The 25,852-nt window shown below is 41.0% G+C and overlaps 1 protein-coding gene across 1 annotated transcript; it reads left to right on the top strand.

Moving 5' to 3' along the window:
- Positions 1 to 325: 325 nt before the first annotated feature.
- gpr68 (G protein-coupled receptor 68) lies at positions 326 to 25,852 on the top strand (the record flags this gene model as incomplete). The annotated part of the gene is made up of 6 exons (XM_080042763.1): positions 326 to 412; positions 847 to 996; positions 22,574 to 22,707; positions 22,881 to 23,103; positions 25,246 to 25,426; positions 25,509 to 25,852. The coding sequence occupies 6 exons, from the start codon at positions 326 to 328 to the stop codon at positions 25,850 to 25,852; spliced, it is 1,119 nt and encodes a 372-aa protein (XP_079898889.1).

Here is a 25,852-nt window from a genome sequence, read left to right as displayed (position 1 = left end):
CTGTGTTTTATGGTGAAAGTTTCAGTTCCATTTTATTATTGCTTAAAGCATTTAAACAAAGTTTTATGTTGCAGTTTGTTACATTCCAAGATCTTCATTTTGACAAAAAGATTTTTACTGTAAATTTATATCGGTTCTAAATATCGGTTAACGTTTTCATTAACTACTAATAATCAGTATCGGCCCTGAAAAACCAGTATCGGTCGACCCCTAATTGTTTTTGTTACAATATAGTTAGGTTTATGTGTGAAAATGTCTTAAACCTTTAATGTAAATTTGTGCATGTTAAAGGTGAAATAGTGAGTGGGGTGAAATGGCGCTCACCATGTCTGAGGAGGATGTGATTAACTGCACCATCAGCCATGAAATCCACCAGTACGTCTTCTCCTGCATGTATATTCTTGTACTGTTGGTAAGTGTGTATAATCCTGAACATTGTTCTATAAGTGCATATATGATAGGAAAATGTTCTATCTTAAACTCTAGAAAGGATAGTTCCTCCTTGAAAACACAGCATTGCAGCATGGAGGCAAAAAGTGTTTGTGTTGCCTAATCCTACTACCATACTTTATTTTTCATAACCAGGATCTTTCCCTAACTTCAACCATAATGTACCTTTTCTGTTCTTTATTTCTCTAACTAATAACTATACAAAGCTTGCCCTGTGCTTACGTTTTCACTTAACTTAATCAGTAATATGTAATAGAGTTGTCTGTTCAGAGGGCAGGCAAGTGTTCTAAATATGTGGTTGAGTAATCAAGTAATGAAGAGAAGGGCAGCATGGTCAAATAATTGCATGCTGTGAGGAAAAAAACTAATCACAATAAAATATTTTCTTAATTCTAGTTCGGCGTTCCCTCCAACCTGTACTCCCTGTACCACGCTGCACTGCAGCTGAAGCAGGGGAATGAGCTGGGAGTTTATTTAATGAACCTCACTGTGTCAGATCTATTATACCTGGCATCATTACCATTGTGGCTACAGTACATCTTTCAGGTAAACTAAAACCATCATTTCTCATATGTGATTTTCTTTCTTTGCTTCATTCATATTATGGGATTGTTTCTTTTGGGTCAAGTGTCTCTCTGTAGCCAGCCTTATCTTAACTCGTTCACACTCTTGGTACTGTTTTCTGCATTGTGTTAGGTGGATGAGTCGGGAGACAACCGCTGCCTTGCCAGCTGAGGGGGTCTTGAATCTGTGTAAAACACATTATTATCAGTACAGCGATTTCACAAGATGTACGTCTCTTATCCTCTCTTCAGCATGGCAAACCGCCAACTCAAGAGCATGTGACTTGTAATACTACACTAAATACATTCAGGGCCAGTTTCACAGACAGTTTCCTTGACTAAATTGTACTTTCAATGGACAACCTCCATTCAAAATTCCATTTAGTCCAGGACTAGGCTTAATCCATGTCTGTGAAACTGGCCCTCAGTGTCATTAATTGTAAACCAGATGACTTTTATACATTGTGATCGAATAGTTAAACCATTATTAAGCGTATAACCACTTATTTTTCAGGCGACATTGCGTATATCCATTTCTAACGGCCGCGACTGCGGTCCGCCTCCATTCATTTCCACTCTTGTCACGAAAACGGCACCAATTTCCTCCAGAATGGTAATATTGTGTACAGAAAACTAAGACTGAAATTTCACAGGCTTGATCAACTCACTAAAATCAGCGAGTCTCGCGAAAGATCAATGAAACCGCGCCGAATATACTTCCTAGTGCCATACGGCAGCGGACTGCTTAGGGACCGTTGCAAAAGTGCAACGTCTTTTTTTTCTATTTTTAATAACTCACTGGAAATTCATCCTATCAACACCAAACCACTTCTGTTGTGTTTATGAACTCATTTTGTAGTTCCCACAACCCTTTGTTTTAAAGAAAAACCATTGAATTTTTTTTTAGAAAAAGGAAAAGTATTCAGTGCGTATATTGCATCCATATTTAAGGCTCTTTTTTAATAGCTCACTGGTTTTTATAGTTATCAACACCAAACCAACTCTGATGTGTTCTTGAACTCACTGTGGAGTTCCCACAACCCTTTATTTTCAAGAAAAACCTTTTAATTTTTTTTAAAGGCAAAAATCAGCTGTCTTTCTGTTTGTTAAAAATAAACTAATCTCTGACTGAAACACCATTTTTGCCTCATCTTGAATATATCTTATATTCATGCATTAGCTGTGTTGGACCACTACTCACGAGGGGCTGTGAGGCAGCGCAATTATGGGAAATGTAGGGACCAGCAAAAGCGGCTGCGCGCGCAGTACAACTTAGAGTATACCCACTTCTCCAGGCACCACTACACCACTGATTAAAATGACAATATATCTTCAAAAGTAATTCTCCCCTTGAGCAGCATAGGGGAGAATGCTCCCTCTCTTCTCCATTGTTGCCTTGCCAGCAATGTATCCCCAAATTCGAAATAGGGTCTGTTTGGGAAATATGAATATGAATGCTTTAAATTTTCTCCAAAATAATCTATTGAGCTGGTATTTAAGGGCTGAGATTTTATACGGTAACTTCATGGATGGCTGGGCAGCATTTCCTGCACTAATTTACTGTATGTATTTGCTCTTCCAGATTTTTCTGGATTTTTCTTCTCTAAATTGTCAAGTTTTTTCTGTTAAGATGGAAAAGAGATGACAAGACTTGTACGCTTTACATGTCTCACATAACAGAAATGGTGAAATTTTGTCTATCGTTGGTTTACTCTCAACAATGTGTCCTGGTCAATAGCTGGGGATCCTATATCCTGCTAGGGTATTCAACCTTGTGAACTACAGTTTACCATCCAGGAAAAAGCTAGCTAACCTATCCCAGTATTCACATTGCGAACCCGAGTTAAATGAATAATCTCTCCCTGTTAGATTAAACCTTCTTCACACATTAATTAAATTGCCAGGACTGTATCAATGTTATGCAAAATGTTAAAAATAAGTCAAAGATTTGCATACTTTATTAGATTATCCAAGCTCAGGAGTTTATAATTTAATAAAATAAAAAAGTGGTGGTAGGTGTTTGACTTCCGGTCCAATACTTTGTTTATAAAGCGTTTCAAGTGGTTTAAGTGTTGTTGTTTTTCGGCTTGTATGTGAAATGTGACATTATCATAGCATTCATATCAGTGGCAGATTCAGAAAATGTTACATGGGTGGGGAAGGGGTGGCAAGATGTCTTGGCAGGGTGGCATGGGGAGGCAGGAGTGGGAAAATGTCTTTAAATGGGGCTGTAATGCTGCATTGCCTTTGCATTTTGGTATATCAAAAAAGAAAGAAAGAGGAGCGTGGCAAATTGAATGATCTATGAAATGAATTATCTGCAGTTTTAGAGTTTGTCTCTCCTTCAATTTGTTTTACCTTTTATTTGATCATAATTTCTAATAAAATAAGACATTTGTAAATATTTTGCCTACATAGCGTACCCTATAACACATAGGCTGCAGAAAACAGGCATTCACTGAAAACATGTTCTGACATCTTATGCTACTTTACTGGAATTTATATTCCATATTTTTCAGAATCAGAATCTCTTTATTGTCATTAAACAAAGTGCAATGGAATTGGTGTAGAGGCTCTCATATGGAAGGAAAAAACAAACAAACATGTACAGTAGTTTAGCTGGGATTGGACCCTCTGCCTCCCTGTCATCTTCATTTGCCTGCTGATAAATCCCTGCCTCTGTCCTCTTGTCTGAATCTAAAACCTCCTATTCATCCCTCACATTCATATTATTTTTTTCCGTCTTCAAATCAAATCAGTTTTATTTGGATAGCCCAAAATCACAAACAGACATTTGCCTCAGTGGGCTTACATTCCATATAATATGATACAATATGACACCCTGCCCTTACACCCTTAGCTCGGCTGAGAAAAAACTCCCAGTAAAAAACCCTTTACCGGGATTAAAAAATTTGAAGAAATCTCAGGAAGAGTCGACAAAGTAAGGGATCCCTCTCCCAGGATGGACATACTGCAATAGATGTCATAGTAGAGAAAATCACGAAGGAATTTGATAATTGACCAGATGTTTATGTAACATAATGAAAACGAGCAGTCATGAGCAGTATGGATGATGGTTAACTTTATTTTATGCATTTGAATATTATTGTTTGCTGTGACTTCCCTTAATTAGGGGGCCAAGCCCGAGAAGGGCCTGGGACCGCGTTTTGCAGAGCAACGCGGTTCCATAGCCCTGCTGGGCAGGGAACCCTATTGTTTTTGCTGGGATTATTATTATACTTCTCCGCATAAAAGTGGTGCTGCAGCCCAAACCGTAAAGGGTTGGGACATGCCACTTGCATGACTAGATCCAGGTCCGTGCCTGGTACGCAGACAAAAAAATTCAGACGTGCCGGCCACTAGGTGGCGCTACAAAAAAAGGAAAACGTGTATAACTTCCACACCGAAAGTCCGACAGTCAAAAACTTTATGTCCACAGATGCCCACAAGTCAGCTGAATCTTTTGAGATAGGCCACGCCCATTTGCGTATATATACATTTTTCGCTAGATCGCAAAAACTGTGTCAGTCACCAAAACATACTCCTCCTACAGTTTTCGCCCGATTTGGACCAAACCAAAAGCATTATGCTCTACCGACTCCCACGAGCAACAGTTGGTCAAATAATTTTTCTATGACCATCGGAAGACCAAACGCTAGCGCTTTAAAGATTCGATTTTTCGATATGGAACATTTCTTCTTCTTTTTATTTAAAATGGTGCTGCAGCCCAAACCGTAAAGGGCTGGGACATGCCACTTGCATGACTAGATCCAAGTCCGTGCCTGGTACACAGATGAAAAAATTCAGACATGCCGGCCACTAGGTGGCGCTACAACAAAGGAAAACGCGTTTGGGGCTATAACTTCCTCACCAAAAGTCCGACAGTCAAACACTTTATATCCACAGATGCCCACAAGTCAGCTGCATCTTTTGAGATAGGCCACGCCCATTTGCGTATAGATTTTTCGCTACATCGCAAAAACTGTGTCAGTCACCAAAACATACTCCTCCTACAGTTTTTGCCCGATTTGGACGAAACCAAAAGCATTATACTCTAGATTCAGATTCAGATTCAGATTTTATTTGTCACATACACAATACATTGCAGTGAAATGTTCACAGTCGGCTCCATGCTAAATATACGCATAACAAACATAGCAAAACAGTAAATACATTCAATATGTCAGACGGTTATTGCACAAAGTCTAAAGAGCGGCGGGGGGGGGGGGGGGGGGGGGGGTTACTTAAATAAATATCTATAAATATATATAAGTGCAGTTGCTCAAAGTGCTTTAATCAGTGCCATTTAGATACCTGACAGCTTGGGGGTAGAAACTCTTCCTGAGTCTCTCAGTCCTTGCCCCCAGTGAGCGGAATCTCTTTCCAGAGCGGAGCAGAGAGAAAAGTCCGTAGCCTGGATGGCTGGGGTCTTTCAGGATGCTGCTGGTCTTGCCCTTGCACCGCTTGATGTAAATGTCTGCTAGACTGGGGAGTTTCCCCCCTATGGTACGCTCAGCTGAACGCACCACTCTCTGCAGAGCCTTACGGTCCTGAATGGTGGTGTTCCCATACCAAGCGGTGATATTCCCAGTCAGCATGCTCTCAATGGTGCATGTGTAGAAGCTCTGCAGGACTGGTTTGGAGGCTCTGAATTTCTTCAGCCTCCTGAGATGGAACAGTCTCTGTCTCGCTTTCTTTCCCACGGTGTCCAGGTGGGTAGACCACGTCAGATCATCGGTGATCTGGACACCGAGGTACTTAAATGTATCCACCCTCTCCACAGGGGTCCCATTGATGGATACAGGCGTGTAGTCCTGCACCTGTGTCCTCCCGAAGTCCACCAGCATCTCCTTAGTCTTGCTGGCGTTGAGGTGCAGATTATTTTTCAGACACCATTGTGTCAGGCACCTCACCTCCTCCAGGTAGGCCGTCTCGTCGTTGTTTTGGATTAGGCCTACCACTACGGTGTCGTCAGCAAACTTTATGATGGTATTTGAGTCTGCGGTGGCTGCACAATCGTGTGTGTACAGGGAGTACAGTGGAGGGGACAGAACACAGCCCTGTGTTGAGAGTGAGGGGGGATGAGGTGTGCCGGCCTGCTTTCACCACCTGAGGTCTCTCTGTTAAAAAGTCCAGGATCCACCTGCAGAGGGCGTCGTTCAGCCCCAGGCTCCTGAGCTTTATGATGAGGGTGGAGGGGAGGATGGTATTAAAGGCTGAACTATAGTCAACAAATAATAGTCTCACATAGTTCAACACTTTCCCCTTACTCTTGTCCAGGTGTGATAGGACAGTGTGTAATATGTGTGTAATGGCATCCTCAGTGGATCTGTTGGGCCGGTACGCGAATTGTAGAGGGTCCAGGGTGTTGGGCAGTGAGGAGCAGATGTCGGCCTTGACCAGCTTCTCGAAACACTTCATCACCACAGAGGTAAGTGCAACTGGGCGATAATCATTATGACAGGCTGGTCTAGGTTTTTTTTGGTATGGGGATGATGGTGGACCTTTTAAAGCATGTGGGGATGATGGACTGTGCCAGGGACAGGTTGAATATAGCCGTGAACACTGGTGCCAATTGATCGGCGCAGACCTTGAGAACCCGCCCCGCTATCTCATCTGGTCCTTCAGCCTTCCTGGCGTTCACCAGCTTAAATGTCCTCCTGACATTCATGTTCAGAGAGAACGAGTGGTCCTCCGCTCCCTCCTACTCCGCCGCTCTCCCTCCCTGGTGCAATGGCCCCTTGGCAGGTGTCAAAGCGTGCAAAAAAAGTGTTGAGGTTATCCACCAACTCCTTACTTGCACCTCCCGAGGAGGGGGGCGGGGGTTTGTAGTCCGTCATGATTTTTAGCCCCTGCCATACGCTCCTGAGGTCTCCTTGCTGGAATTTGGACTCCATCTTTTCCCCATATTCCCTCTTGGCATCCTTCACTACCTTTCTCACATTGTATGCTGCTGCTTTGTAGTCATCCATATTGCCAGTATCCAATTCTAATTTATATGCAGCCGTGCGTTGTTTCAGGGCATTCCGGGTATTATTATTTATCCATGGTTTCTGGTTTTCAAATACTTTAATAGTCACTTTGGAGACATGCCTGTCTGTGGTTGTGGAGATATCCATATCCCACCCTCACACCCAATCACAAACAATCCTGCATTAAGAAATTAGTACAAAAAATAATACATAATGTTAAAAATAGCAGAAACGAAACAGAAACACACACTTCAAGAAACAAAAACAAACAACCAATATGAAACAAAAAACAAAGAAATAAAATTGAATCAAATAAAAGAGGGGAGGGGGTAGCTACTCTTCAATTATTGTGGTCGGTTTCTTAAAATAGTTTAGGAAGGGGCGCCATATTTTATGAAATTTAGTCTCAGATCCCTGGGTAGTGCAACAAATTTTCTCCAGATTCATACATGACATAATGTCTCTAATCCAATGTGAGTGGGAAGGAGGAGCAGGATCTTTCCATTTAAGTAAGATAGCCCTACGAGCAAGTAAAGAGGTGAAGGCCAGTACTTTTAGCTTCACTTTAGGCAAGCCTGAATTGGGAGCAATGCCAAAACTTGCAGTGAAAGGGTTCGGCTCAATTTGATGCTGAAGTACTTCAGAAATTGTTTGAAAAACTGATGTCCAGAACTCAGTCAAGGTGGGACACAACCAGTACATGTGAAAGAGTGATGCCGGTGTGCTCTTACAGCTATCACAGGTCGGGTCTACATCGGGGAACATACGAGCTAATTTAGTTTTAGATATGTGGATACGATGTACTACTTTAAATTGCACAAGAGCATGTCAGGCGCACATGGAGGTAGAGTGTATCCGATCCAGGACTGAATCCCACATGTGATCTGTGAAGGCAGAACCTAGGTCCTGCTCCCACAGGGTTCTTATAGCTGCTAATGAGGGGCTATGCAACTTCGAAATAAGGTTGAAAAACACAGAAATTGAGCCTTTTAATGTGGGGTTTACAGAAAGAAACAAATCGACATGATTGGCTGGCGGTTTATAAGGGAATTGGGGAATTAACTTCTGCGTAAAATGCCTGATTTGCAGAAATCGGAAAAAAGGAGTCTTTTCGATACCAAAATGTTTTGTCAATTGAGAAAAAATAGCAAATAGATCATTAATAAATAAATCTCCAATGCATTTTAAGCCTTTTTTATGCCAGATCTTGAATGCACCATCCACCGTCGAGGGAGTAAACAAATGATTAGCTGCAATTGGGCTGAAAAGTGAAAAATTCTGCATTCCAAAATTCTTCCTAAATTGGGTCAAAATTCGAAGGGAGTGCTTAATCACGGGACTACTGTTGGGAATAGCCGAAGAGAGTGGAAGTGCGGCGCTTAAGAGGGCAGATGGAGACAATGGGCTAATAGCGCTGGACTCCATTGTTACCCAGACTGGGGCTAAGTCGTCAAGGTGAAAATGCACCCAATACACTAAAGAACGGATATCAGCAGCCCAGTAATAGTATTGGAAATTAGGGAGGGCCATTCCACCTGTTTGTTTGGGTCTTTGAAGAAAAGCTTTCCGTAACCGAGGGTGTTTACCATTCCAAAAATAATTTATCATTAAAGAGTCAAGGGCCTGAAAAAAGGATTTGGGGAGAAAGATGGGGAGACATTGGAATAGATATAGGAACTTTTGGAGTAATGTCATTTTAATTGAATTTATTCTACCTATGAGAGAGAAAGCCAGAGGAGACCACTTCGATAATATTTGCTTCGCCTGATCCAATAATTTGAGGAAGTTCGATTTAAATAGGTTTTTAAAATTTCTGGTAAAATATACCCCAAGGTAACTCAGCTGATCTGTCACCATTTTGAGTGGGAGAGCTGTATAATCAAGTTTAAGAGCTTCTTTATTAATCGGAAAGAGTTCGCTCTTACTCAGGTTAAGTTTATAGCCAGAAAACTGACTAAAAACCTCCAACACAGAAAGTGCCTCCGGTAAAGAGGTGGCTGGCTTGGCGACAAACAAAAGTAAATCATCGGCGTATGATACCTTATGTTCAATTCCTCCTCTCCATATCCCCTGAATCTGTTTGTTACCGCGAATGGCAATCGCAAGTGGTTCGATTGCAATAGCAAAAAGGAGCAGGCTCAAAGGACAACCCTGCCGGGTCCCACGGTGCAGATCAAAACTACTTGAGTAACGGCTGTTTGTTAATACTGAGGCAGAAGGGCATGCATATAATAATTTAACCCAAGAAGTGAAAACAGGACCCAAACCGAATTTTTCAAGGGTGAAAAACAAATAATTCCATTCTACTCTATCAAATGCTTTTTCAGCATCCATAGAAGCGAGGCATTCTGATTCAATATTTCTGGGGGAATATAAAATGTTCATTAGCCGGCGGATATTATAAAATGATTGGCGTCCCTTTATAAACCCAGTTTGGTCGGGGGATATGATAGAGGGGAGAACATCCTCCAATCTGTGGGCGAGAATTTTAGCAAGTATCTTCACATCTGTATTTAATAGTGAAATTGGTCGGTATGATGCACAATCTAGAGGATCTTTATCCTTTTTTAACAACAGGGAAATACAGGCCTGATAGAACGAAGGCGGGAGTTTACCTGAGTCAAATTAGTCTGAGAATACTGAACATAAAAAAGGCGACCATTCGGCTGAAAATTTCTTAAAAAAGTCAGATGGAAGTCCGTCTGGACCAGGAGATTTGCCTGATTGCATAGATGTTATTGCTGCAATAATTTCCCTCTGAGTAATAGGTGCCTCAAGGCTATGTCTCAGGTCTTGAGAAAGGGAAGGCATGTTTAGGTTACTGAAAAAGGTGTCCATCACCGTTGCGTCTACTGTACAATCAGAACTATACAAATTTGAATAGAATGTTTTGAACTTTTCGTTTATCAATTTCTGATCTGATGTTGTACACCCACTGTCTGTCCGTATTCCAGGGATGAGTTGCTTTGCTCTAAATCCGCGCAGTTGATTGGCCAGGAGTTTACCAATCTTGTCACCATGCTCGTAAAAAGTACTTCTGCTCCTAAGCAACTGGTCTGCAACCTGACGAGAGGAAAGAAGGTTGAATTCTGTCTGAAGTTTTAAACGTTCTTTGTAAAGTTCAGATGAAGGTGAATTAGCATATTGTCTGTCTATGTTCAGAATCTGATCAGCTATTTCAGTTTGTTTCTGTTTTGTACACTTATTTTTGTATGCTGCAAATGATATAATTTCACCTCTCAAATAGGCTTTCAGGGCTTCCCAAATTGTTGCATTGGACACATCTGGTGTTTTATTTATACTCAAAAAAGTTTTAATATGTGTAGAGATGTGTGAAAGAAAACTCTCATCTGTGAGCAACAATGGATCCAGTCTCCACTGCCTTCTTGTATACTCAACGTCAGGGAAAGCCAGTTGAAGGAGCAGAGGAGCGTGATCTGAGATCACAATACTTTCATAACTGCATGACTTTAGGTCTGACATCAATGAATTATCAACAAAAAAATAATCAATTCGGGTGTAAGTGTGGTGGACATGTGAAAAGAATGAATATTCTCTTCCTGTGGGGTATAAAAACCTGTATGGATCAGAGAGGCTATAATCAGCAAGAAATGATTTGATATAACCTGCAGATCTGCTAAGAGTGGCAGGTTTGGGGGAAGAGCGGTCTAAGACTGGATCTAGATAACAATTAAAATCCCCACCAAGAATGAGAGAATGGGAATTGAGATTGGGGAGTTGAGAAAAAAATCTCTTAAAGAATTCTACATCATCGACGTTAGGCGCGTAGACGTTAGCCAAGATGACTGACTTATTGTAAAGTTTGCCTGAAACAATAATAAAACGTCCATTTTTATCTGATATAATGTTTGAGGACTCAAAAGGAATATTACTATCAATAAGGATAGCTGTGCCCCTAGCCTTACCCCTGAAATTAGAATGAAAAAATTGTCCACGCCAGCATTTACTTAATCGCCCATGGTCAGAGTCATGTAAGTGGGTTTCTTGAAGGAAAACTATTCCAGCCCTGAGCCGTTTTAGGTGGGTTACGACCTTACCCCTTTTCTTGGTGATTTAAACAGAGTTGCTCCGATAAGAAAAAGAGTAGCAAAATATAGAGGAAAAGAAAAACACACAAAAAAAGGAAAACACAAATAACTGAAAACACAGCAGGTGATAACTTATCAGCTAAACCCCCAGTTAACACCACCCCATCCCACCCAGAACCCACCCCATATATTGCTCTAAACACCAAACCCCAAAAGACCCTTACTAGTCTCACAACAAACATTCCAAGCCTTAACTTTCTGACCTGTGCTAGCTTCCCACATAAGTCTTGTACAATTCACCCCATAACAGCTAGTAACACTATGAACAATCCAGCAAACTGTCAAAATGACAACACACTAAACAAACATACCGTGCTCACCCAACAAATTCGAAATACAAAAAAAAGAACAAGGCGTGAGTTAGACAATCTGTCCAAATGGCAAAAAATAAAAATAAATAAAAATAAAGAACAGACACGCTTATCTAGCCGTTTTAAAATAGAGATACAAAATAAAAAAGCGAGTGAGCTAGACAATACGTCAAAATGACAAGCAACAAAAATGTCACGTTCACCCAGCTAATTTACTCATTTTAAAAAAGGGAGAAAAAATGCGTGTAGTACCATCAGTCTGAGAGTATCTGAGCATTTGTCCACATTGTATACTCACAGCAGGCAATCGTATTTACTACGGACTCACACCCAATGTAGATATGTAGTTAGATGCTTCAGAGACAGACCGCAACCACTTTCTCTCGCCGCTCTGGAGAGTAATCCGAAGCCTCGCAGGGTGAAGAAGAGAGGGACGGAGACCGCGCTGATAAAGCTCAGCCAAGACCCCCCTGTATTCAGCCCGCTGCTTCACGACCTCCGCGCTGTAGTCCTCGTAGAACCGGAGCTTGTGGCTGTGGTATTCCAGCTCGCCCTGTTTGCGTGCCTCTCTCATGATCCGGTCTTTAGTCTGGTATCGGTGAAAGCGGATGACGACGGGTCGCGGCCTCTCAAGCGGGCCCGGTTTGGGTGCCAGAGTGCGGTGAGCTATGTCCAGCTCCGGGGGAGAAGGGAGAACTTGATCACCAAAAACCTTGACGAGGAGCTCGGAGAAAAAGGCGGTGGGGCGTGCACCCTCAAGTGACTCTGGTAAGCCCACAATACGAACGTTCTGTCTCCTGCTTCTCCCTTCCAAATCCGATAGTTTAGCTTTCAACAGCTTGTTATCTTCCTGCAGTGAGGAGCACGTAGCCTCAAGTTGCTCCAGGCGTCCGCAAACAGTTTCTGCATTCTCCTCGAGATCGGTTATACGTTTCCCCTGGCCTGAGACCACGGCCTGGATGTTGTCCAGCTTAGTGTCCATGCTGGCGAACGATGATTTAAACTCAGCGGCTATGGATTTAAACTCAGCGGTGGCTGCTCTATGCTGCTCAAGCAGATCCGAAATGGAAGCCATTGAGGTAGCATTAACATCAATGCTCACCACGCTGTCCGAGGACATATCTGACTCTGCCGAATCTCTTTTTGCGTTTTTCTTGCTTCTAGGCATTTCTCCAAAACAGTATCAGTGTTACCGGCAACACAAGCACAAAAAAAATCGATGAGAATAGGGTTTAATCAGTTAGGTCTGAAATAGTTAGTGGGAGCTATAGAGCGATCGCACCTACCCCATGCTCTGTAACCCGGAAGTCCCTCAAATACTTTTTTCACTCAATGAAATGCAAAATAATTTATATATTTTTTTTATGTGATTTTCTGGATTTTTTTTACTTTTATTTATAATGATTTTACAAAAAAAAATCACAAACGGACAAAAAACTGAATAAGTAGACACATACAATACATATACAACCCCCACCCCCCTCCCCCACATAAACAGACAAGAATTCCAAAAAAACTTGATAAAATAAAAATAAATAAATAAATAAGACAAAATAATCAAGAAAATAAGCTACAAATACACAAAAAAACAAAACAAAGCAGAAACAGAACTGGGGCCAGGGCTGTACAGTGCGACAGTTTTGATCGCATTTGCTATTGAAATTGATCACGTGCGATGATGAATACAAGTCCATTCGCACTAGTGCGACAGGCTGCGGAGAGGAGAGGCTGTCTTTGAAACACAGAAGAGCGCTGCAAAACACTGCTTAGAGGGCTCTACATTAACACTCTCCAAATGGGGGTAAATGTAGTCTTAGGCAAGTAAGTTATTGAGTCCACCTCCACTTTGGCTGGTGAAAGATATGTGTCCTCGGGATCTGTGCTCGTGCAGCGATTCTAGCGTATAAAAACTTCACCAAAGGTAATAACCGGAAGGAGACGGCACATTACCGCAGTTAAGTTAGCGCGTGTGCAAACAGAACATTTCCTGTGCGCCTTCACGTTAAAAGCCTGTTACTAGCCAAACATGAGTTGACTTTTATTTTGAAGCCGGTATGAACAGGAAATTAGCGCTTCACAGCCCTGCAGTGCTCTAGCTAGAAAGGCAACTCATTCAGCTGCAGAGAAAAGTCAACAGTAGTCTAAAAACAAAGTTTGAAATAAGCCACTGAAGAACAACTCCCAACACATTCACAACAACCTATTTAATTTATCCTAAATTGTACCAATATCCAATATGTATACTTTTGTATTTAATAGGCTATGTTTAATGTTTTAAAGTTTGGTTTTAATTAACAGAAGGACATTTAAAAAAAAAAATTATTATTAATATAATAATTATATGTAGGCCTAGATACAAAAAATATATAGATATAGATATTATTTTTATATTTTTATGGGGAGAAATAATTCTGAATCAGCAAAAAATTGCAATTGGCAGGTTAGATTATTTTGTCTAAATTGCAATCAGTGCACCCCTATTCATTTTTCTACAATTATTACTGCACACACTAGGATATAATATTAATTGAGAATCTCAAATGAGACCAAGATGACAGGCTCAAAGGTAATTACAGTGAAATGCAAGGGTTAGGGTTATGCAAGTTTTCGATCATACTTTGTGTGCTACCAAATAAATGTTTGTGCTACTGAATTTTTTTGCTTGCTAGCACCAGTGCTACCACCTAAAAAAATAAGCGTACAGCCCTGACTGGGGCAAACCTCACACGTCCACTACGATAGTCTCCTCACTGCGGGACCCAGAAGGGGCAGCCGACAGGGAAAGTGGCACCAAGGGGGTAGACATTTCAGTCCCCGATGTGCTGCAGCACTGGGCTCCATATGGCGAGGAATTCTTGAGAGTTGCCGGACAGTTCGTATCTCAGCCTCTCTACATGTAAGATGCCCATTAGTTCCCTCAGCCAAGTGTCAAACTGAGGGGCTAAGTCAGATTTCCACAGTTTCAGAATACATCTTTTAGCAATTACCATGCTTGTGCGAGCGTTATGGTCCAGCTTTTCCAAGGAATGTCCAAACAGAGCGGTTTCAGGATCCGGGGTTAAAGAAACATTTAAAACATTAGAATGCCATTGAAATACAAGACACCAAAAGTTGTAAAGATTTGGACATTCCCAAAAGTGGTGAGCAAGTGTACCCTCGGCGATCTTACACCTGTTACATAGAGGTGAAAGATTTGGGAAAATGTTATGTAGTTTAACCTTAGAATAGTGCAATCTAAGTGTGACCTTAAATTGAATTAACTGAAGCCTCGAGTTTATAGAGCAGGATTTTATGCTTTCTAGCGCTCCCTCCCAGACATCGTCAGCTATTCCAATGTTTAAGTCTTTTTCCCAGGCTTGCTTTATTTTTAAAGTAGATTTGTCCTGCCGGTCTAAAAATATTCCCTCAAAAGATGAAATCAGGTTTTTAGCTTCTGGTGAGCCCAGTAAAGTTTTGGACAATGAATCATCTGCGGGCAGGGATTCAAAGGATGGTATATTCTGTCTGACATAATTCCTCAACTGTAGATACCTGAAGAATTGAGCTTTCGACAGTGAAAACTTTGATACTAGCTGATCAAATGAAGCAAAGTGACCATTTATATAAAGGTCCTCAACTGTTACTATTCCCTTCCGACTCCAATCTCTGATCTGCTGAATCTGTGAACGATGGGGGGAAGGCATGATTATCCCAGATTGGGGCATGTATGGTTGTGCTCGGTAGTTCACAGGCCTTCCTAATTTGGTTCCAAATTCTCTGATCGTCGGACAGGGTAAAGTGGTCTCCTCTAAAGGAGGCAGGCGGTCTGGGAGAAGAGAAAAGGAGGGCAGTAAGAGATGTTTTTGGGGCCAAGCTTTTTTCAATTGCCAACCCTGACAGATCAGATCTAATGCCTTTTTCATATGTAAATTGCCAATACACCATCACTCTAGCATTGGCAGCCCAGTAATAATGTAAAAAACATGGTAACCCCAGTCCGCCATGCTCCCTGGGTTTCTGAAGATGGGCTTTTGAGATCCTATGTGCTTTATATCCCCAAATGAAAGGCATTATAATAGAATCAATTGACTTAAAGTAAGATTTAGGAATATAAATTGGCACATTCTGAAATAGATACAGAAATCTCGGCAGGGAAACCATCTTTACTGCGTTCACGCGGCCAATAAGGGAGATCGGTAATGTTCTCCATTTCTCTATGTTCTCCTTTAGTTTGTTCAATCTTTCCGTAAAATTTAACTTAAAAAGTGTCTTTGGGTTTTTAGATAATTTAATGCCCAGGTACTTTAAACTGACCAGATTTGTTTTAAACTGCATATTGGCTAGGAATGTTGGGTCCAGATCTGCTGTTAAAGACAAGAGTTCACTTTTTTGCCAGTTTATGGTGTAACCTGAGTCGTCGCCAAAAAAATTAATTAGCTGGAGTAGGTGGGGGATGGAATTCTCAGGGTCGGCTACAAAGAGGGCGATGTCATCTGCGTACAGAGAAATCTTATGGTCCATTCCACCTAGTGATATTGGCTTTATAAGTGCGTGCCCTCTTATGCTAATAGCCAGGGGCTCGATGGCCAACGCAAAGAGGAGCGGCGAGAGAGGGCAACCCTGGCGCGTGCCCCTCTGAAGGGCATAGGGTGTGGATCTTTCCTGGTTTGTTAGAATGGAGGCGGTGGGATGGGCATATATTACAGTTTTTTTCGATTGCTAACCCACAGTGGGCACAACTGTAGCTCAATGTGCAAAACTCTAACTACAGTCTGCACTACCGACAGTCACTGGAGCACAGTTCACTTCACCTGCAAAATAGGCTCAGTGCAGCAAACACTGTGAATTGTCCTCACTGAGATAACACACACTGTCACTCAGAATATGCTCAGAGTACAAACACTAGCATCAAACCCCAATACATATGTGGTAACCATAGGTAAGCTATTACCTTATATGCCTGACAACGCCACCTCCAATTTGATGGGCAGGAGGAACCCGTTTACATTAGCTATGAGTGTGTCGTTTTTACCGATGTATCTTCCCCTAACATGAACAATGAGATGGAGGCATGAATTGGTGCAAAAATATATCTTATTTATTGAAGACTATAGATTAAAACCCTCTTAAGAGAGGGATGCAATAGTAGACGTCTCAGATGACAGCATTACTCTCCTTTCGGTATAAAAAGGTCTGGTCCGCGCGTGCACGCTGAATAGCCACTGTGGAGGACAAAAGAAACGAAAGCAACAAAAGCCAACACCAAACGAAAAGGGAAAACACATGCACTATCTACAAAATATGTAACATAAGAAGTAAATAATAAGAAATGTGCATTTAGCAATACATAAAGTGTCAAACCGTGCAGTCCCACCACAGAAAGCTTAGACATGTGTCGCCACGGGCCCAGCCTTGTACAGAGATCCCTGAAATGTAGAAGGAGAGTAATCTGAGTCACAAAACTCTAGCCATAAGAGCTACTAACGGGTTCTACCAAAATAAAACAAACAAACATAAAGAAAATATAAAAAAACAGTAGAAAACAGTGGCTGGCCTGGTCCCTTTTAAAAGAACAAAACAAAGTACAATTAGTTGCCAGCCCGATGGTATAATCAGCAAATATTGTCGCCATGATGTAGATTAGCCTACTTTGTATGAGTAGCCCCAACATACACACTAGTCCTGCCTGTGGCCCAGCAATTCAGGAAGGAGGGGTGAGGGACTTCCACTCTGATATAAAAATAAGATTATAAAAACCATGGCTAAAAGTAAATAAAATACAATAAAAACATGTGTGCTTAGTTTACCCGTAATGAGGCTTCTTACTGGCCACAGCAACCCTTCGTCACGTTCAGTGACCTGAAACAATACAATAAAAACGGGTGATATAAAACGGACATGAACTAAAAACAATGCAGTAGCGCAACAGGTTATAGAACAGGTGGTTAAAACACTCGGAATTACCTGCCAGAACTGGCCCCAGTTCTCTCCGTTTAAGAGAGGAAACTTATATCGCTAGGCAGCACAGGGGGAGAGCCGAGGTGCACACAGCAAAGTAGCGAGAGGGAGTGTGTTGACACCGGCAAGCTTTTATTGCTTCCTGCCTAATTGTGTGCCGGTCATGTGACAGTCACGTGACTTACTTCATGATTCCCACACATAAATTACAAACTTTTAATCTTTACAGTTTGAATAATTTGAGTTATTTCACACAAATTACGTAATATCTTCTTTGATGAAAGGGTGAAATTCTTTCACATTAAATTGTTTATTTTATAACATACCAGTTTTTTTTAGGAAAACAAAAAGAAATGAAAATCAGAAGTTTGCTTCAATAGATACAAATTTTGTATATTTTATTGAAAACATTTCCAAATGTAGTATTTATCTGTGTAAATATTCTATAATTGTAATACAGAAATCAATTCCTGTAATGCTGTCATTTACTGTAAGGATGCAACTCTAAGCTGTTTGTTTGCTGGAAAATTCGTATTACAGATGCAACTTTAGATTTTTGCAGATTGGGTTGCACTCTCAACCCTGCCTCTCTCAATGAGAGACCATGATTCACAACAGGGTCTATCAGTGTAGCCCTTACTGTATTTCATCAGACATTACAGCTCTGTGTCTTCCTCCACACATCCACACTCTCACTGCCACTCTTCTCCCTCAAACAACCTGTCTTCATTGGTCCATTTCCCAAAAAATATATATTTTTGAGCTTCCCCTTTATACTGTATATGTTCACTAATAAGTCTAAAACAAGACATCTTACAGCAGTGTTTCAGTTGAAATTGCAATCTGCAGTGTTTGAAATGCACTAGGCATTCATCCTGTTTTGAATGTGTGGTTAACAGTTGTGGCAGTAGTGTGTTAGCGTTTGAAAAAAAGTGCTGGAAATCCACAGTGTTGTGCAGGTTGTGGTTAAGCCATGAGATAGGTGTGTAGAGTTTTTTAAATTGTGTTTTATCAATGAAAAACGAGCTAGAGTTTGGCCCGAATGAACCGCTGCTCTGCATACTGTTGTTAGAGTTTTGCACTTGTCGCTCCAGTTGTGCCCACTGTGGTTTAGCAATCGAAAAAAACTGTAAGCGTTTAATATATGCCCATCCCACCTTTTATTTCCTGGGTGCGTACCCAGGAAATAAAAGGGGCCCCAAGACCGAACGCCTCCAGTACCTTGAGCAAGTACCCCCACTCAACCTGGTCGAAAGCCTTTTCCGCGTCCAGACACAAAACAGCTTGTTTGGAAGAGCTGTCGAATTTGTTATACATAATATTTAGGACTCTCCTAACATTAAAAAATTAATGAATGAACCCGGTCTGATCTGTGTGAATAATGGATTCTATAAATTTGTTTAGTCTATTTGCCAGAATTTGTGAAAATTTTGAAATCCAAGTTAAGCATAGAAATTGGTCGATATGAGGACGGGTTAGTTTCATCCCTGTCTTGTTTTAACAAGAGATAAATGTTTGCGTTATACAGTGTTGGTGGGAGCCTATTCGCTTCGGTTGAGTGGGAGAACATTCTATGCAAGATCGGGGTTACTCAGCAAACTTCTTATAAAATTCAACTACGAAGCCATCTGGCCCAGTGCTCTTGCCGTTATGCAGTGATTTGATAACATCCGCGATTCCTGCAGGGAACAGTTCAGAGTTTAAGGCCTCGTGGTAGGCTCTGTCTAGTTTTGGTATGTCTAGCTTTTTAAACCATGCGTCGATATCACCCTTAGCTTTGGATTTATAAAGCTCCTTAAAGCGTTTATTTATCTGTTTCGGGTCAGTTAAAGCCACACCTCTGCTAGATTTTAGTGTATGTATGGATATGCTGGCTTGTTGCCCTCTGAGCTGGCGGGCCAGCAAGGTATGTGGTTTATCCCCTAATTCAAAATAATGTTGCTTAAGTCTGAGAAGCTGATCACTCACTTGACTCGTTAAAATATTGTTATACTCGTATTTAAGACTAAGAATATTTTGCAGAGTTTGGGGGTTATTTGTGTTTCTGTATAATGTCTCCAGCGAGGTGAGCTCCAAGTCAATATCCTTTAAACATCTTTCTCTAGATTTCTTTAAAGACCCTTCATATGAAATGATATAACCTCTCATGACCACTTTAAAAGTTTCCCACAAGGTGGAGTCAGAGACATCCGAGGTATCGTTGGTCTCTAAATATTCAGTGATTTTTCCCGACATGTATTTACAAAAGATTCTGTCGTTGAGTCGTGGTCACTGCTAGCTTCTTCCACCGTAGCTATCCGCTGACCGTGTTCAGACAGAGTAGCCTGCGTGATTTGAAGAGACGCCTCCAGGGCTTGAAATCTACCGTCCATCTTCTTGCTCAAGTCGCCTATGGCTTTGAGAATGACGGCCAAGCTAGGGGCACCGTCCGCCATTGTTAGCTCTGATGCCTCGCCGTTAGCCCCCTCCTCAGTCGGCGGGGGTGATGGGCTTTCACTGTTAGTTTTTGGCTTTTTACGGGTCATTTTGTTTCGTTGCCGGTAGTAAAGTACAAAGCAGCACTCAAAGTGGGAATTGTGCAATACATTTTCTTTTTTTATGTAAAACTTGATTTATCGGAGAGGAGCGCAAGTAAAACACGTCTATTCCATTGCATGCGCTCTAGCGCCCTGGATTTTCTTTTTGATATTCTGTCTATCACTGTTAAAATAAACCTAGCTTTAAAATGATAGACCGCTCATTTCTTTGTAAGTGGGCAAACTTAAGACATCGGTGAGGGATCAAATACTTATTTCCTCCACTGTAACTGCAGTCATTGACAAGAAGTTAGCTAAAAGGACCATATCACTTACTTCTCCTTTAAATGGGTAATAAGTTGCTCTGCTACCCACTTTTCTGCGAATCAGACACTACAGGCAATAGGTCTGTAGTTACAAATACCCTGAGAATCGCCTGACTTAAAAATAGGTGATAGAACGGCTGTCTTCCAAATATTTGGGAATACCCCTTGTGAAATTGACAGATTCTGTGTAGACCCCATGAGGTCCAAATTTGATATGCATTACCTACTACATAGGTTATTTTTTTTAGTAACAACTACATAGATATGCAATGTCTACTACATAGGTTTTCTCGTAGGTAATGCATATTGTAGTAGTTACTACAATTTTTGTGAACTGTATTGTTCAGTGTTACCTGTCATAACCCTGTCATTGCATTTGGTTTTCTCATGTCTTTAGTGGACTTATTCCGCAGCATAACCAATATGCGATTGTCATTCACCCGATTACACATTCACACCCTTTCTAGCGCAATATCCCTATCCTATCTTGTAATTCAGAGTTCAACCATGGTAGCGACCTCTTTTGATTTTTTTGCCTTTGACTTTCTTTGTGAATTTATGTAATATACTCTCAATTCCATGTTTATTTTATATACTCAAGCTACTTAAGCTACTTACTTACAATTTAAGCTGCTTAACACCTACACAGGTCGGCTGACAGATCACAGGTTTATACAGTGGTGACATTGTTTTTAGTGGTGGCACTTAATCCTGAGCTCCATCATAAATAGGGGAGGCATCGGGTAATGTGAGACACCCCCTGTATCTAGGACACGGAACACATTTTTGGTCATGTGAGATATATGTTTTCAAGCCCCTCTCATTTCCCCTTGGCCATGAAAGAGATGACCTCATGGTGATGTTGTAAGCATGTTTTTTTCACAAAAATTAATTTTTTGCATGTAAAAGTAAATGTTCTTGCTGTCAACTTAATCGATTGTTGTGCCTAATCAAATTGATTCAGGTAGAAACACTTCTATCACACATGTTGATGAACTACCAACATATGAAACCATGTGATGATGATAACTGAAGATTAGCCTGAATTGCTGAGAGAGGTAGTTTTTTCTCAAATTGTGGCAGTGGGGTAAAGTGAGACAAATGCTGTGGGGTAAAGTGAGACAGTGTCTGTGCCCTTAATGAATCCATTAAATGTTAGGTAGCAAGGAGACTAGTTTGAAAAGACAATGTTGGCTGGAGGTGGGGGTTGATGGTTGAAGGGTGTCAGCAAGGGCATGGTTTGGCACGTATGTATGTGGGGGACAGGAGAGTGACCTTTAACATCAATAGACTCTGTAGAAATATGTCTTTATTCAATGAATGATCCCAATAAAACAAATGCAGAAAAAAGACCCAAAAGATAAAGAAAAAGACAGCTGGGTCTAGTCCTGTTCCGAGTCCCAGACTGTTCTGGTTCTGATTGTCCTTTGCTCTGACCCCCAGACACTAGCTGGCTCTAAGGGTCCTGTGTTCTGACCCCCAGACTGTGTTTTAATCTAACTGGTTCTATCTGTCATTTGAATGTTAATTATTAAGAATATGAATTATATGTTGTATTTGATAAGAGTTACTTTCAAGTGTTTAGAATTTTTTTTTGCTTAATTGACCAAACCCCATGATTCTGTTACTAGTAAGACATTAGTTTTGTAATATTTGGTTTTCAGCTAGCTGTCAGGATTCTAACTGTTACAATTTGTGTTGTTATGGTAGTTTCAGAGTGGAAAAAGTAAGTGGATTTTTCTGGTCTGTCTCAGTTTACCCCACAGCTGGGGTAAAGTGAGACACATGACGACTTTTTTTAAAACAATCATATTTTCACTGCCCATTTCTAGGAAACATCCTGAATTAATGGGAAATGTGTAAATTTGAGTGATAAATCATTTTAGCTCGCTTAGAGGGAAGCAAATGTAAAAAGTGTCTCAGATTACCCCGTTCTCCCCTATTTCTTATTTTAATTTTTTCTTGTTGGAAATCCAGTAGGCCTACAGTACACAACCCATTGCCCCTGCCTGTAGATTTCCCTCATAATAAAACTCAATACTGATTAAATATAATTTAAAGCTTGTGAGATTTGCACCATTTTAGCGGCCGCAAAAGCGGTTCAATCCTTTAGTAAATTGGGCCCTTTGTGATTTCCTTAAAATTTTCACTTATGCGTGTCAATCTTTTTATTTTATTTAAAGTTGCCACTCAAATCCGCATTTTTTTAGTTCTTAACCCAAATAAGCTTAGAGTGTATTTTTTCCATTTAGTGTGTGCCGTCAGTCTAATCATACATTTAGCTTTAATTGATCTGATCTGTAATCTTGTTTTATCCACTCTAATCCAAGTTTCACCTATATTTTGCCCATCTACCTAGAACCTAGTTTTATGTGCGTTTTTCTTCCAGGATGATGACTGGCGTCACAGGGAATGGTTGTGTCAGCTGTGTGGATTCCTGCTTTATGAGAACATCTACATCAGCATTGGTTTCCTTTGTTGCATCAGTCTGGATCGTTATCTGGCTGTGGTGCATCCTTTGAGGTAATTTTGATTCCAGATGATGAAAATGCAAGCATAGGTCACCACTGTTTCTTTAAGTTCTTTCTACTTTTCATTGCTGTTCCTCTGTGCTTAAGCAGTTATATTGATTGTATACTAATTGGAATTTATTTAATGTAAGTGACCTGTGTATTTTCTAATTTTTCATTGTCCAGTTTCAGCTCTCTGCGCTCTATGAGTGCAGCATGGTTTGTTAGTGGCATCATCTGGCTGAAAGAAATCGCTGTGGGTGCAGTTTTCTTCCACCATAAAGAACTGAGCCAAGACGGCAAAAACCAATCAGTGTGCTTCGAGCACTACCCCATGAAGCCGTGGGAGTATCCAATTAACTACTACCGCTTCACTATTGGCTTCATGTTCCCTCTGGCCATTCTTTTGGTAGGATAAGTGTATTCAAAATCGATTCTTGATCACATTTTATTGAAAATAATATGAGACAGTGGCATTTCATTACAGTTTTAAAATATTTAAGTTGATTCATTGATATATAAAACATATACAGGTCCTTCTCATATAATTAGCATATTGTGATAAAGTTCAATATTTTCTGTAATGTACTGATAAGCATTAGACTTTCATATATTTTAGATTCATTACACACAACTGAAGTAGTTCAAGCCTTTTATTGTTTTAATATTGATGATTTTGGCAAAAAAGTAAAGAAAAACCAAAAATCTCTATCTCAAAAAATTTGCATATTTCATCCGACCAATAAAAGAAAAGTGTTTTTAATACAAAAAAGTCAACCTTCAAATAATTATGTTCAGTTATGCACTCAATACTTGGTCGGGAATCCTTTCGCAGAAATGACTGCTACAATGCGGCGTGGCATGGAGGCAATCAGCCTGTGGCACTGCTGAGGTGTTATGGAGGCCCAGGATGCTTCGATAGCGGCCTTAAGCTCATCCACAGTGTTGGGTCTGGTGTCTCTCAACTTCCTCTTCACAATATCCCACAGATTCTCTATGGGGTTCAGGTCAGGAGAGTTGGCAGGCCAATTGAGCACAGTAATACCATGCTCAGTAAACCATTTACCAGTGGTTTTGGCACTGTGAGCAGGTGGGTCTTGTTGAAAAATGAAATCTTCATCTCCATAAAGCTTTTCAGCAGATGGAAGCATGAAGTGCTCCAAAATCTCCTGATAGCTAGCTGCATTGACCCTGCCTTTGATAAAACACAGTGGACCAACACCAGCAGCTGACATGGCACCCCAGACCATCACTGACTGTGGGTACTTGACACTGGACTTCAGGCATTTTGGCATTTCCTTCTCCCCAGTCTTCCTCCAGACTCTGGCACCTTGATTTCCGAATGACATGCAAAATTTGCTTTCATCCGAAAAAAGTACTTTGGACCACTGAGCAACAGTCCAGTGCTGCTTCTCTGTAGCCCAGGTCAGGCGCTTCTGCCGCTGTTTCTGGTTCAAAAGTGGCTTGACCTGGGGAATGCGGCACCTGTAGCCCATTTCCTGCACACGCCTGTGCACGGTGGCTCTGGATGTTTCTACTCCAGACTCAGTCCACTGCTTCCGCAGGTCCCCCAAGGTCTGGAATCGGCCCTTCTCCACAATCCTCCTCAGGGTCCGGTCACCTCTTCTGGTTGTGCAGCGTTTTCTGCCACACTTTTTCCTTCCCACTGAGGTGCCTTGATACAGCACTCTGGGAACAGCCTATTCGCTCAGAAATTTATTTCTGTGTCTTACCCTCTTGCTTGAGGGTGTCAATGATGGCCTTCTGAACAGCAGTCAGGTCGGCAGTCTTACCCATGATTGCGGTTTTGAGTAATGAACCAGGCTGGGAGTTTTTAAAAGCCTCAGGAATCTTTTGCAGGTGTTTAGAGTTAATTAGTTGATTCAGATGATTAGGTTAAGAGCTCCTATAGAGTACCTTTTCATGATATGCTAATTTTTTGAGATAGGAATTTGGGGTTTTCATGAGCTGTATGCCAAAATCATCAGTATTAAAACAACAAAAGACCTGAAATATTTCAGTTGGTGTGCAATGAATCTAAAATATATGAAAGTTCAATTATTATCATTACATTATGGAAAATAATCAACTTTATCACAATATGCTAATTATATGAGAAGGACCTGTATATTGTAATGCCCCTAATGACCTTATGTGTCTGAAATGCCTGTATTAGTAATTTTTCTGTTTTTTGGACAAAATCTCCCAGAGTTTTCACTTATATTGACAGATTAGACCTCTTGTCATGAATATGTATACGTGTACAAACTTACGTGATTGCACTTGATTGGCATCTTCCCCTATCTCCGTTTTTTTTTTGTACAATTAGCGGTGGGTTAAAGAGGTTTGGGACAACATAACAACAAGCATAGTTCCACCAATATAACTATCTCGATACATGTGAACCTGTAAAGTTGATGAAAAAAAGATCCAATATAGATTTAGGTTTTTCAGAGGGAAAGAATATACTGTAATGGAGTTATTTAAATGGAAAAATTAAGTTGAGATTGTTATCTTAACTATGATACTTGTGCATTTGTTTTCTGCCCAGGTCAGCTACCTGTGTGTCCTTCGTGCCGTGGCTCGTAGCACTGGGACACAGCCTGATCAGAAGATGAGGATTAGGCAGTTAGTCAGCAGCACCATCCTGATCTTCCTTGTCTGCTTCTCCCCCTACCATGTCTTCCTGTTAATACGCACCCTGCTGGAGCGGGATTGCAACTTTATTGCAGGTATAGTTTTTTTTGTTTCTGCGAAGCAATCCAGTTACTAAAGACTTGTCTTAAGCGTGTGGCATGTATTCAAATTTTCCAGGAATATTTAACTTCTACCACCTGTCATTGTTGCTGACCACCCTGAACTGCGTGGCCGACCCCGCTCTCTACTGCTTTGTAAGCGAAAGTGCTCGACGCGGCCTGTACCGAGTGATGTTCCAGCCTGTTGCCAGGATGATATGCTGCTGCTCTCGCCGTGGCAACGCCAGCCCCAGTAACCCTGGCACTGATTCTCACGAGGTCGCCACCGACGAGAACAATGGCCATCCGATGGTGACGCTGCTCACACATACCAGCACACTCAACAACTTTGACACAGACATTTCTGGAAAAAACATAATTTTAATCACACAGACTAATGAAAAACCCACCCTTAGCCATTGA

Source organism: Ammodytes marinus (assembly GCF_949987685.1).
Source record: "Ammodytes marinus genome assembly, chromosome: 15".
Lineage (NCBI taxonomy): Eukaryota > Metazoa > Chordata > Actinopteri > Uranoscopiformes > Ammodytidae > Ammodytes > Ammodytes marinus.
The sequence above is the reverse complement of the archived record's forward strand: the minus strand, read 5'-3'. Positions and strand labels throughout refer to the sequence as shown.